This window comes from Sturnus vulgaris, chromosome 7 (genome assembly GCF_052056855.1).
Source record: "Sturnus vulgaris isolate bStuVul1 chromosome 7, bStuVul1.hap1, whole genome shotgun sequence".
Lineage (NCBI taxonomy): Eukaryota > Metazoa > Chordata > Aves > Passeriformes > Sturnidae > Sturnus > Sturnus vulgaris.
The window spans coordinates 17,431,362-17,444,987 of record NC_142249.1 but is presented as its reverse complement, the minus strand read 5'-3'; the positions used below and the strand labels follow the sequence as shown (position 1 = coordinate 17,444,987).

The 13,626-nt window shown below is 41.6% G+C and overlaps 1 protein-coding gene across 1 annotated transcript in view; it reads left to right on the top strand.

Annotated features, from left to right (window-relative positions):
- The window catches only part of PPP1R1C (protein phosphatase 1 regulatory inhibitor subunit 1C), a 46,577-nt gene that overhangs the window by 19,222 nt on the left and 13,729 nt on the right, over window positions 1–13,626 (top strand). Inside the window, exons 3-4 of the mRNA XM_014880267.2 lie at window positions 1,566–1,603; window positions 3,445–3,505. Coding sequence (XP_014735753.2) covers window positions 1,566–1,603; window positions 3,445–3,505 — 99 coding nt within the window. The remainder of the gene's footprint in view (window positions 1–1,565; window positions 1,604–3,444; window positions 3,506–13,626) is intronic.

The window sequence follows — 13,626 nt, the reverse complement described above, 5'->3', positions numbered from 1 at the left end:
CTAAATCCGTTATCCTGAATTTTAAAAAAAGTCCAATATTTTCTCACTGATGTGCTGGTATGCAACCAATAAGAAAGGCTGCAAGCACATAAATAATCACTCGTTTAGCCAGCCTGGCTTCCTACCCCAACGTGTTTTATGACTTGAATAGACACTTCTATACTTATTTACAGGCAGGGAAGTCCAGGAGGAGATCAGTGACCTTAGCAAAGTTCACACAAATGTCAATGGCAGGAAACTGGCCTCCTGATTTCTTGTCTAATTCTGTATCTGTGGGATCATGCTTTAGTAATCAGCACTGTTTTCAACTGCACTTTTTAACCCTGAGTATGAGTGATTTGAATATCTTTCAGAGAGAGGTAATGGGAAATACTTACACTGAAAAACCTGGTAAGTCAATTAATGTTTGCAAGATGCACAGGACCAGTGGTAAAGAATATGATAGAAAATGTAATCACATTTATTTGTGATCCGGCTGCATGAACTGGATCATCCCCCCATACACAGACACACCACCAGCAGCCAATACCTAGAGAATAAGTCAGATGAAATGATACTGCCTAGACCTAATTCTTTGCTCAGACCTATGCTTACAGATCTGTCACACCTCAGGGAAAACTACACACTGACATCTGTAAGTGGAATATTTTAGAAGGGCCATTGCAGCAGTGAGAGATTGATGTCTATGTTTTTAAGGGCATTTTATTTTGGAGCTCCAAACTACTGTGTATCAAATATCATGCATGATCATTGTCAAATATTTGTGAAATCATCAGCAGAAGACAGATACTTTCTGGCCATTAACCAGATGAAGACAACAGTGAAATAATTTAGCTCATAGAAAAACTGGTTGTGTGCCATGGTTAGGAAGAACCTTGAGCCTCCTCTGTGTTATACAGTCTTACTTAGTTGTTCATACAGATTCTCAGAGGCACTTTTTATTAGAAATCTCAAGTTTTGCCAATTCTGCCATATATACAGTCTAAAGCAAATTAAGGCATCAAAAGTAAGAAGCTTCAGGAAAAATTTCAGTCTGGTAATGTCACAAAATTTCTAAGGTAAAGATTGCTCTGTAAAGCTTTGTTTTGTTAGTTTTGCATATTACTGAGAGGCAGTCTTCAGTACCAGTATGGGTATATTGATAACCAAGGTGAGGCTCTTGCTCCTATTTGAGTGCAATAGAACTCTCTGTGAGTTGGCTCCACACCATTTCCTGGCCCTAGAAGAAAGCTCAGTCCCCGGGCAAAGCAGCCCTGTCCCCTGACAGCCCCACTTGCAGTGCCCCGCTGCCAGCCAGGACAAAGGACCTGCTGCTGCAGGAACTCCATGCTCACTGCTATTCACCCACAAAAATGGGAGTTAAGTGCTTCAGATGCAGTGCTTATGTCTAAATGCTAATCAGGGCCTCTGGCTTTCTGAGACACACAAATGAGGAAGAAAAGCTGTAAATGAGAAGGTTAATTTCTTATTTACAGCAGTGCTGTAGGTTCATGGCAGAGTTACAAGTGTTAGCACTGAGAAACGCTTCTGTATTAACTTTTCTCTTTTCATATGTCTTTCTCTAGAAAAAGATGAGAAGAGAACAAATATTTCACAGGCAGAGGTAAGTGATTTTATTTTTCTTTAACATATTTATTGTTAAATTAGTTCTGTTGTTAAAAACTCTTGGAAGCTCACCGAGTCATCCCGGTAGATACTTTTATTTATATTGTCATGCCATCTGCAGCAACACAGCCTTTTAAGAACCATCATATCCAAAGCAGGGCTGTGTAGAGCTGTGTTGTGTGTTCTGCCAGCTCTCCCTTCCCCCTGTAGCAGGGAGCTGCCTGGCTGCCATGCCCTGTTAAAGCACAGCAGAGCCAAGGTGACCCTGCCAGCTCACCCATCCCGGCATTGCTGTGGATCTGCAGGTCCCTGCTGGGCCACAGGGGCATTCCAACACCTCTCCTCTCTCTCCATCACCTGTCGAGCCTGCAGCAGGCAGTGCAGTGATGGTGTCTGCACAAGAGCTTAAAGCTGGTTCCATTTTCTAACCTCTCCTTGCATGGTTCCTCCAGTTCCCTGATCTCTTTCTCCTTCACCCTCTGCTCAGAGCAGCAGGCAGCACTTTAAATAGCAGCAGCAGGTATTGATCGGTTCCAATTTGAACTCCAACACAAACTTACAAAGATTTACTGGCCTGAGGTTCACCAAGATATCCCATAGTGTTTATAAATAGCCTTCTCTTTCCAAAGACAATATTTTATTTATAAATGTTATCATTCTATCCATTGTGATAAGCTAAGGTAATAGAATTAGGTAATCTACTTGTGTGACACATGTCTCAAATATTCCATGAAGAAATAGATTGATTAAAATTCATGGTTTATATAGTAGACATTCTTAGCAAATATTTGGGTAAAGGCAAGCTTATTACTACTACTAGAAATTGATCAAATGAGGGGGAAAAAAGCTCGGCTACACACAGCTTTTCCTTTTTCCAAACCTTTTAGTTACGAGTGTGATATGGTGCTTATGTCTTCCAAAGCTAGCTAAGGGTGTACTGTACGAGGTTTTCTGGTCCCTTTTATGTAGACATAATTCATGTTGGTATAATATTGACACCAATTTAGCTGCTTTCGTTTTGCAACAGCTGCTCTGCTTTATCACTGAATGCACTCCAGTTAGTTTTTGTTAACTAAATATTGGTATAATGTAGTAATACTATTGTTATTCTGTGTGTATTGGTATAATATAGTAATACTATTATTACTCTAGGTGTAATTTTACTACCATTACTTTGGAATAATTTGTCTTTTGTGCATAGATGCTATTTTGAGGCCACAAAAAGTTTGTGTCTAAATACAATGCTCAAATGAGGCTCAGTTAAAGGCTGCTGCAATTACTATCTTAGGTTTAATAGAACACATTGAAAAGGTACAGGGGGAGGGATTTTACACTAATTTATATTAAAATGTAGAAATGTATATTAAAATTAAAATGTATATATTAATATTTCATAATATTAATATGTATATATAAAATATCACACATACATATAATCACTGATTACACTGTGATTGGAACATTGGCTAATGTAAACCTTGCAACTATTTTAATATATAGACATTTATTTGCCTTATGAGAATCAATTACACAGGCTGCTAAAAGCACAGGCTATCCTAATTTTATGTTTAACGATCTTTTTATAGAGCAATGGGCGATTTTCAGTAGTATTGGGTCTGTCTTGCCTTGGAGTCAGAAAGGCTGTCCATTAAACACATATTTGTGTCTTGGCTTTCATGTATACTTGAGAGCCCGGGGGGTGATGTGCAGCATCAGCAGCACACAGAATGTTTTTCTCACATCAGCAGCACACAGAATGTTTTTCTCAGAAGCTCTCGGATGGGGGTGTGCCCCGGGGCTGCCCTCTCTGACCCCTCTCTCTGCTTTGTCCCCCCGCAGTCGCAGAGCGCCTCTCCCAAGCAGAGGAAGCAGAGCGTCTTCACCCCACCTGCCCTCAAAGGTACTGCGAGCTCCTGCCCTGCCCTGCCCTGCCCTGCCCTGCCCTGCCCTGCCCTGCCCTGCCCTGCCCTGCCCTGCCCTGGCTCGGGGGCTCCCGTGGGAGGGGACAGTGGCACCAGAGGGGTGGCTCTGCTCAGGGGTCATGCCCAGCCATCCCTGCCTTCACACTCTGCTCTCACTGCCTGGCACTGCCCACCTGCCTGTGCTGAGCATCTCCATCCTCAGCATATAGAAAAGTTTTAATGCTTTGATTAGTTTGCTATAACAGATAATTCAATGCTAAATTATGAAAAGAGCTTATTGAATATGTAAATTCTATTGGTGCTGGCCCCATACAGTTCTCTGTTTCTTATTTGAAACCACTTCCCCATATTCTGCCTCTCTTTCCAGGCAGCTGTGAAAAGCAGAACAACCAAAACCATGGGCTGGGTATCTGACCATGGGGAGTGTGAAGATTTTCTTGGGAAGATAAGGAAAAATGAGAAGTCCTGGTAAAAGTTTTGAGGGCTAACATGCTTTTTAGGAATACATACAGAAGCAGAAGGGATATCACCTGGGATCAGAACAGCTACATTTAGCCTTGCTTCTTGTGTAGCTCTGAACAGAATTTGACTTGATGGTGCTTGCAGTGAAGCAAGATCTGTGGTGATTCACCAGCATTCTGACTGACACTTGTCAGAACAGGATTCTTTTCAGACTGCAGTCTAAAGGCCATCCTGCCAGGTGTCTCTTGATAGATAATGAATAGGTAAATTTCCATTTGGCTGCTTAACACAATTTATTACCTGTCAGGAAAGGTGGGATATCTGATTTGTTGTGTGAAATACTGCTGCTGTCATTAGGCAATTTACCATATCATCCAGTTCTATGTATCTCATTCTGTAGCTTCAGTTCTCTAATACTTGTCCTAGGCACAGGTAAAATATCACTCAGCTGCTGCACAAGACTGTCTGCTTGCCAAAATGGCCTGAAGTTTGTGTCCTGGATATTCTAAATAACCTTATTACATTCAATTACAATATTTTTTCTGGAAGGAAAGTGCTTTGCATGGATAGCAATACCGATTGATCTCACTGCTGTACTATTTTGCTGTACAAGCCTGAACTAAATACTGTGCAAATGAAATGCAGTGTAAAACAGGTCCTCATAGTTCCTCTCAAGAACCTCAGCATCCTAAATTTCACCATACTCCCAGATATACAAGTGGGCACTTGGAAGTTGATAACCCTTCCTGCAAACAGACTGGATTGCTCCAGCTTTACCATACTGTTACTGTTATAAATATGACTTTTTAATTTAAAAATTACCTGGTGGAAAATTCACTTGTCTTCTTTTTCACTGGTATGAAAACATGATTTTTTTTGTTTGAACTAAGAGACTGTGAGGCAAACATAAAGCAATGTAAAATACACAGTGCTGTGAAATACACAAAGCTATTAATATTGAAAAATACAGAATTTTTATAATTATTTAAATTATTCTAGTTTTATAGCAGTTGAAGATAACACCAACAGCATTTTCAGAATAACAGGCTCCACAGTTGCACACTCCTCCTCAACTTTGAGCATATATATATATTTACTGTGCTCTGTTTTACTCTCAGTAGATTTATAATATGGTATTCAACACAGTAAAGTAAAAAAATAAAGTTCTTTACTGCCCCATGTTTGCTCCACACCCTCTGAGGTTGTTACTAATGGAAGGTGGAATAGACTGGAATCTGGTACGTTACATTTAAAGCTGGAGATAAGAAATGGAGTGCAGAAGAGGGGCAAATATTTTAATTTGTTAACTTCTCTGGCATTTTAGTAGTTTGTAGCTGCTGTTACCTCAAAGTTCCCAGAAATAAGCCAAGCTTGCAGGCAGTGGGACTGAGCCTGGAAGCTGAGGCAGCAGAGATGAGGGGCCATGGCAGGAGCTTGGCTCTGTGCCTGCAGCAGAGAGGGATCAAGAGAAACCATGGGCAGAGCCATGCTTCAACCTGACTCCAAACCTCCAAATAGCTGAAAATAATTTTGTTGCAGTTTTTGTAAGTTTTTTGAAGTAATTACAAAACTGTGAGAGAGGTTGTGTTTTCTGAATTGATGGCTAGGCAGGAGAGAGAAAGAGGAAATGAATGTGCATGTTGTGGTTACAGGAGCCCATATAAAATGGGAAATTGTTGGCATGGTTGAAAAGAGCAGAAGCAGCATCAGACCATGGTGATGGCTGGTTACAATACCAGAACTATAATACATGTTACATGAAATATCCAAATACATGAAAATATATGCAAACACAGTACTGCTGAGGTTTTACCTATCATGGTAAATATATGGAGATCAGCCTCTTAGTTAAATTGCCCAGATGGGGTTCATATTGCCCAGAGAAGCTCTGACTGCCCCATCCCTGGAAGTGTCCAAGGCCAGGTTGGATGGGGCTCTGAGAAACCTGGTCTAGTGGGAGGTGTCCCTGTGCAGGGAAGGGGGGCTGGAATAAGATGACCTTTAATGTCTCTTCTAACCCAAACCATTCTATGATTCTGTGATTCTATTCTTTGACATATATGGGGGCATATTTTTTCCCTCTGCCATTGCACTTATTAAGCTAAAATTCAGCATTATTAGCTAAGATCGTCCCCAAGTATTTCAGTTTCATCATTACAGAAGCTTCCTCTAGCTCAGGGCCAGGCTGTGGCTGCTGCAGCAAGCTGTAGCAAACCTGGTGCAACAGGCAGGTTCTTATTACTGCATATCTGTGTGTACTTTGGCTCCTGCTTTTTTTTTCCTAAACAAAAACACACCAGAGTTCCTACAGACAGAGTAAACAGCTGACTCATCTCAGAGCATTGTTCTTTTTACTGGAATACAGTGTGCTGGAAAAATCAATGTGAGAGCTATTGATTTAAGTAGTAATCTGGACAGGGACTCAGCCAGCCAACCAGATAACAGCCCAGCATGGTGTGCTTCTTAGTGCTCTATTACCAAACCTAATGGATGTCAAAGAGCTTTTCCATTTTGCTTTCATAGATATTTCTTTTCCTAACCTGCCACACTAGAGTTTGTTAATTCCATGCTGGTATGTAGCATGCAATGGTGGCAGAAGTCAGTATCTGAAGATGGCACCAAACGAATCCATCATGTTTTCTGTGTGATGATTCATCCCTTGTCTTGTCTTGTTTTCTATGTTTAGCAGCAATCTTAACTGAGGATTCATCATCTCTAGCTCCCCTCTCTGTGTCACTTTTTCTTCTGTTATTCGTAGGCTTCCATGCCTGAACTTCAAATTTTCTCATCCTTTAAGGTCTTCTTCATGTGCGAAGGTTGGCTTTAACCTCCCTATGAAAAATACCATAAAAACAACCACAGGAATGCTTTGCAATTTGAATAGTCACCAGTTTTGCCTTGGGCAATCTTTTCCAGTCAGTTCTCACTGTGTAAGGCCTTTTTCCCTATTCACTAATCTGCTTCTTGTTCTATATGACAAAACCAAGAAGAATCCTTTGATCCTTTTCCAAAGTAGATGTCCAGCTGTTTTAGCACAAAGATCCATCCATCCATCCAAGCACAAACAGCATCTTCAGAAATATCTTCATTATTCTGCTTGGTGGGCTAGAGGAGCCCCTGGAAGTCTTGCTGGAGTCTCAGTTTTTACCCTCACACTTGCCAGAGAAGTCTAAAATGGGATGATGACCCTCCCAGATAGAGAGGGACCGAGTGAAGGCATCTTAGACTGAAAAGGCAGAAATGGATTGCATTTACCCCAGGCAATGGAGCTTCCTTGGTGTCACATTACCACTTGAAATCAGAAGAGCACATTTGAGTCTCAGAGCTGCAAGGGCAGCTTTCCATCCCAGGACATGCTTGGTGCTGAGGCAGTTTTCCTTTCACCTAGCTAGTCATGTTTTATTTGGTAGCTCAGCTCATCCTTGGAAGAAAATGCAGACAGCAGTGACAGGAAGCAAGGTTTACAAAGACTAACAGGAGACAGCCTGAGCTGTTCCCAAACCTGCATTGCTCCCTAGAGGTCCCAAATCCCCACATTATCTACCAGCTATTGCTATTAATACTAGTGGCTATTTAAATACCACCAAGGTCTCCCCCTGTGAAGGAAGTGCACGTTCCCAAGTGATTTGAGGATTTCATTAGCAGTGAATCTACTGGCCTGGATGTGCTAGAGGTCAAGGAAATAGGAAAACTTCGCTCATCTTAGTTCACTCTGCAAGAGGCTGTTTAGATCAGATCCAGACCCTACTAATTTCAGAAGGCTTTAAAGAAAGTTATTGTAGCTGTCGTGTTCACTGGCCCACCTTTGCAATGAGGAGCCATCAAATCGTAATTAAAGTCATTCCCCACACAAGTAAGGGATACATTTGACTGTTTTCCCTTTCAGCCTTTTGGGAAATAAATGGTTTAAATTCCCCTCCCCTAATGTATTTTTCTTTGCATAAAAACAAAGGCTTTTTCCTGAGCTAGGCCCCAGCTACAAGATTTGAAATGGGATTAAATCAGAGCTGTTATAAATCTAAAGAACATTCAAAGACATTATTTTGGTTTGAGTCATTAAAACAACCAGAGCTCACTGGCTTTTCCCAAAGTGTTCAGACCCAGGGATTTGATACATGCATAATTCTAGTATTTACAATGATGGTTGATATTAAATGAGCTCCTTCTAGCTTCTGCCATGAATTTCAGATGCTCTGCTTGTTTAGTGCCTGCATGTTCTTCTCTCCAAAGGAAACAACATGCAGAATAAATGATTAAAATCATGATGTCCCTCCTGAAATATGTAATTTATTAGAAGCAATTAGTACACTATGTGGCCCTCATCCAAATTTGTAACCCCTTAGGCCAGATTGATGATTTCTGATGCATCTCATTACTTTGTGAGTGAAGGTTAACAACGAACATGGGTAGAGTCTGGAGACATTAAAGATTATTGTGTGTATGGTAAGCACAGAGTTTGGAGCCCATGAGAATCATTGTGGAACAAAAATCTCAGGCTAAATTTACTTCAAGTGGCACAGGAATGAAGTTTCTAAGACTTCAGCAGTCTCTATAAAAACTTGCATCATTTTACAGGCTACCTTCTTACATGGCAAACTGCAAAGAGCTTCTATTGTTAACCACACACATCAGTGCAAGAACATGAAACATCACACTATTCTAGAAAGAAAAATGCCATGTCTTTTTTTGCTTCTGCCTCATACATGGGCTTAAATTTAATTTTTAGGAAATTAATGTTTGCCATAATATCAGACATCTTACACAGTCTTCTAAACATCAAGGCCAGGCCTGTGAAAATTCACAAATTGAGCTGGTGCTCAGTAAAACTTTTCTTATGTGGGTGAGTCACTTTGACTCAGGCTATTACATTTTCCCAGTCTCTCCAATAATGATCCTTTTTCAAAGATGATTGTGCTGCACATCAGCCATGTGGCCAGAACAGGAGATGGAGGTGGTTTTCTATTGTCCTCTCATTCCTGAGTGTGTATTTTGGACTTTCTTCCTTTTCCAATAGGCTAAAGGGCTGTGATAACTACTGGGCAGGGGGCTAGGACTGCTCCACAAAAACAGGCAATGTCCAGTGGTTGGAGCAATTCCTGAGGTTGGGGCAAAATCTTCCTCTAATGCCTTAGCAGAGCTGCATGTCCCTGGAGAAACATCTGTTCTTTAGCCTGGTTGTACCAGTTCTTTAACATATTTCTTTTAAGTAGAAAATCTGTCTCAGTAATTTGTTTCTTGGGCAACAGAAGGCTGGCTCTGCCTTATTCTTTATGTGCACTGCTCTTGTCTGTTCATGTGCTGTGATGTGACAAAATGCCATCAGTGCATTTTGTTTCCTGGGTGGAAGGCCACAACTGTCTGGACCTTCTGAAGCACTGGGAATAGAAGATTTATGCTGCAGTTTTATATGATGGTGATTTTTCCTTGTCCCTAACTAGGCCACAAGAGGTGCAGCTTTGTTTCCCATACTACTTGTTCTCATAATTTATATACTGTTCCTATCCATATCTTGGTCAGGTGCACCTTGACACAACCACACCACTTGATACAGAATGGCCTTGAATAAATTTCCTGGCTATCTTTACCAAGATGGAACCTTCTAGTGCCTGGTCTCTTTCCCCCTCTCTCTACCCTCCTCTCTCCTTCCTCAGACTTGAACGCTAGGATGATGATGGTAGATACAATTAAGGAAAAAAAAACAGTTAAATTAATTAGTGAATCTCTGAGTTGGGGACAGGGATAAATCAGATTGCTGCCATCTCAAGTTCAGTTGGCTGCCATTGTTAAGGTACTGCCCAACACGTTGGCAGACACTGCTGTAGTCTGTATTTAATTTCTGACTGTTGGCAGCTTTGAATACATTTCATTTCACACAGCTGGCGGCTCCTGCTTCAAAATGGCTCTAGACTTGGCTGCAATAAATGTTGCAGTACCTATAGAGAGACCAAGGTGTCCAGTGGAGACTAAGCTTGACATCTGTTCCACAGAAAAACTGGGATGTTTGTGTTATAACTTGTCATCTGCCACTATTACCTGGAGTGAAGAAAAAAAGGCTGTGTTGAGCACTACTGTCAGTCCCTAAATTACCATGTATGGTCCAACACAGACTAAAGTCTGGGGGAGTATTTCCACTGACCTCATTTGGCTCAATGTGAAATCCACAAATCTGATAGTTCCTTCTAATCTTGTGCAATGAATGTTAGACTGACCTCCTTCTAAAGCTACAACTTTATTTTTATGATAGAAACTAATATTAGAAAAATGCTGTGAAACAGCATTTATGACTTGAAAATAGTGTTATTAAGCACTGTTGTATTAAATACTGAGCAATGTAAACATCATATTGTTTCTAAGCAGAAACAGACTACATTAAAAGTCAACCTTTAAGAGCTGCAACATAAAATATTATAGTACAAAAACGTGGGAGACGTAGTAGATATTTTAAAATGTAAAGTAGAAATCCCAGAAAGGGAAGCATGTGTTGTTCTGGTTACTTTATATTACAAGATGTATTTATAGTGAAATTACAAAGATTTTGGCAGTTTTGTGTTCTGAATTGAAGCGGCTTTTGAAGAAAGGATAATATTTTTATAGGAGAAGATGTAAGATTCTTATGAAGTCAGGCATTTGACAGGGCATTAAATTTTATTTCCTTGCTGTATGTTCTGTGCTGGAGGTTAACAACCCGGCCACATGGCAGACACTGACTCCAGCAAGCTCTGCTGTAATAAATAATAATTGTCCCTCTGTTTCATCTGAAGCGTTGTAAACTCGGAATTTGATCCCAAGCAGGACGGCAGAATGAAGCCCTAGATTACACATTGCTGCTCCTGTTCAGTGTTGGACATGTCCCAGACAGGCAGGACTGAGCATGCAGTGGGGACAAGGGCATCTGCCAGGGGCTCGCTCCCTGTGGCTGTGTGGGGATCAGCCCCGCTGGGGAGAGCACACTCCTCCTGCAGCACGGCCAGGGGGCACGGGGGGCTTGCTCAGTTCATATTGGGCTGTTCTGGAGGTAGATGAAGTATATAAATACAGAGAGATCTCTCTAATTAGTGTATTTCTAAAAAGCCTCCATAGTATGAGGGCTGCTGTCTCATTTAATTTACTCTTAGAAAGAAAAGCCTTCCCTGCATTTGTACCTAACTGCATATTTCTACAGTCCCTCTTTGTCTATCAATGTCTCCTCTCCATGTAGTCAAATTTTATATATAAAAATCCCCACCCCCAAAAGGCAAAGCTTTCAAAAGACAGAATGACTACAGGTAAGCTCAAGGTTAATAGTGAATTTGTATAATATGAAAGGCACCACCGTGGATTGAGCAGTGGCATTAGCCTGACACAGCAAAATCATCCCATGACCTTCCAGCTGCAATTCCATCAGCTGTGCTGGTCTTTATGAGCATGTGCAAGTAGGTGCAGGCTCACTGCCATCAGCCAAGCTCCCACCACCTGCTCTGACTCCTGGGTTCAGGGCAACGATTTCCATGAGAGTGGCTCCTGGCCACAGGCTGCTCTTCCAGGGACTGTAGCTCACCCTTAGCTCTTTTATTTCAGGTTTCACTCTGGCCCGAGTCAAGGTCCCAGTAGCACATTAGCTTTGTGATATCTCTGTTTCTGAACAATGCGGTCCTTATTTCTGTGGTTAAGCTAAGAGAAATATAAAGAAACCATGCTTCTGATTTTTAGGGACCATCTGTGCTGGGTTTCTTGTGGTGGGGATGTTTTTCTGGGCTTTTAGTATTAGATTTCTTTACCTTCTGAAGTGGATGCCTATTGGTCTGAATTTATTGAAAACCAAAAATTTTCTACAGAAGGCCGTGTGGTTCTACTCCCCCCCATAATTTCTCCCTTCCTTCACCCCTTGGGATGCAACCTTGCCCAGTATAGCAAGAACACAGAGTTCCCAAAACCATCCACCAGAGCTTTGGCATGGAGACAAGAAAACACGAGCAGCCTGAAGATTTCAACCACATCCTTTCAGGCCTGCAGCTAGGACTGAGTGCTCACATGAATTATGTGTGACTGTGACCAGAAAAACACAGGAAATACTGCAGCTAGCATATGGATCTGAAAAGGGATTCATTTTCCTGTGAGCTGCACAGGCCAGCAGGATGTTGTTTAAAAGCTCGCATTTGATGTAGCTGCTAGTTTTTCTTGAAATAGAGGGAGGGGAGATACTTCAGGTTTTTCAGCTCTCACATAAGCTGAGAACAATCGGTGTTATTCCACGGATCTTTTATAGCCTGAGGAGATGATCAGCAGGCTCTGAGCAATTTACAGAATAACTATTTCTAACAATGCAATTAGAGGAGTTGTGGGATCTAGTGAATGCTCCGAAGGAAAGCACTCTCCTGAAATGGTTGCTGTGGTTGTCCCAGCTCAGGGTGCACCGTTGCTGTGTGTTGGCTCACGGCAAGGAGGAGATGTGCACACACATCTGGGAAAGCCTGGGAATGGTGCAGGAATGGTGGGTACTCCCTGCCGTGGCATCTCTCCAGGTGACAAGGACACGGGCACACCGTGGCTGCCCCTGTCGCTGGAGAGGAGCAGAGAACCCATGCACAGCCATCCAGCTCAGCTGGCACTGTGTCCAGACACGAGCCTCAAGGGAGAAGCGCCCAGTGGAAGGAGAGCTGGGAAGGCAGACACGGCCACTGAGCAGCACGGCCACTGGCTACCCCTGGCCACGGGCTGGCCACCCCCTACAGCGGCAAAGGGAGGCAGCAGGCTTCTCTTTTTTTCAGCAATGAGGAGAAATTATCTAAATTCAGCTTTCAATTTCCTTGCAATCCTCAAGAAAATAGAGGGTTTTTTCTAAAACAGTGGAATTTTTGGCATGCAGGCTCCCTCTGGTGACTCCTAGGTGCAGCTCCACTGTTGAATGGCAAGAACATTTTAAGGAGTGGAATTATATTAAGTCTAACTAATTTCAGCTTAAAATCTGTGAGGCTGTTACTACATTCCACCTGTATTCCAGTGGTATTCCCCCCCATGCCACGAGTTGTTAGAGCCTGACTTTTATTTCAATTCACTCTTAACAAGATCTAAGTGTAAAAACTAATTTTTAAAGCATCTGTGACTGTGATCTGAATGTGTCTAAACCTTTAGAGGACAGTCTACCTTTTCTGTACTTTGTCTATATTTTCCCCAATTAAACTGAGTAAGTAGATATTCTTGCTGTGCTTTCCAGGGAAATTGGGAGTAATTCTTGTTTTCAGTCTCTGACAGTTCTGTGTCTGTGTTTCTATAGCATAATTGCCTTATAGTTGTACTGGATTTTGTCTCTGGGGTATTTTGATGCCTTGGGCAAACCAGGTAGGTTTCTCAGAGGTTCAAGTCACTCACACAATAAAGAGCCACCAAAGATTTTGTCCCAGTGTTTTGCTGTCCATGGCAACTGCAAGGTGAGACTGGCTGTATTTACTGCAATACAAATAGTTTGTGGTGACTGCATTTTATGTTGAATAATGTATTTCTTAACATTGGATTTTAATTTTCCAGCAATCAAAAATACTTATATATAAGAATTTGGTGGGGTTTCAGTTACCTATAAGCTGGAGAAGTTAAAATGAAAACATCTCAAATTTAAAATATTACTAAATATGTCAAAGTAAACCTATAACTGTTCTCTTTT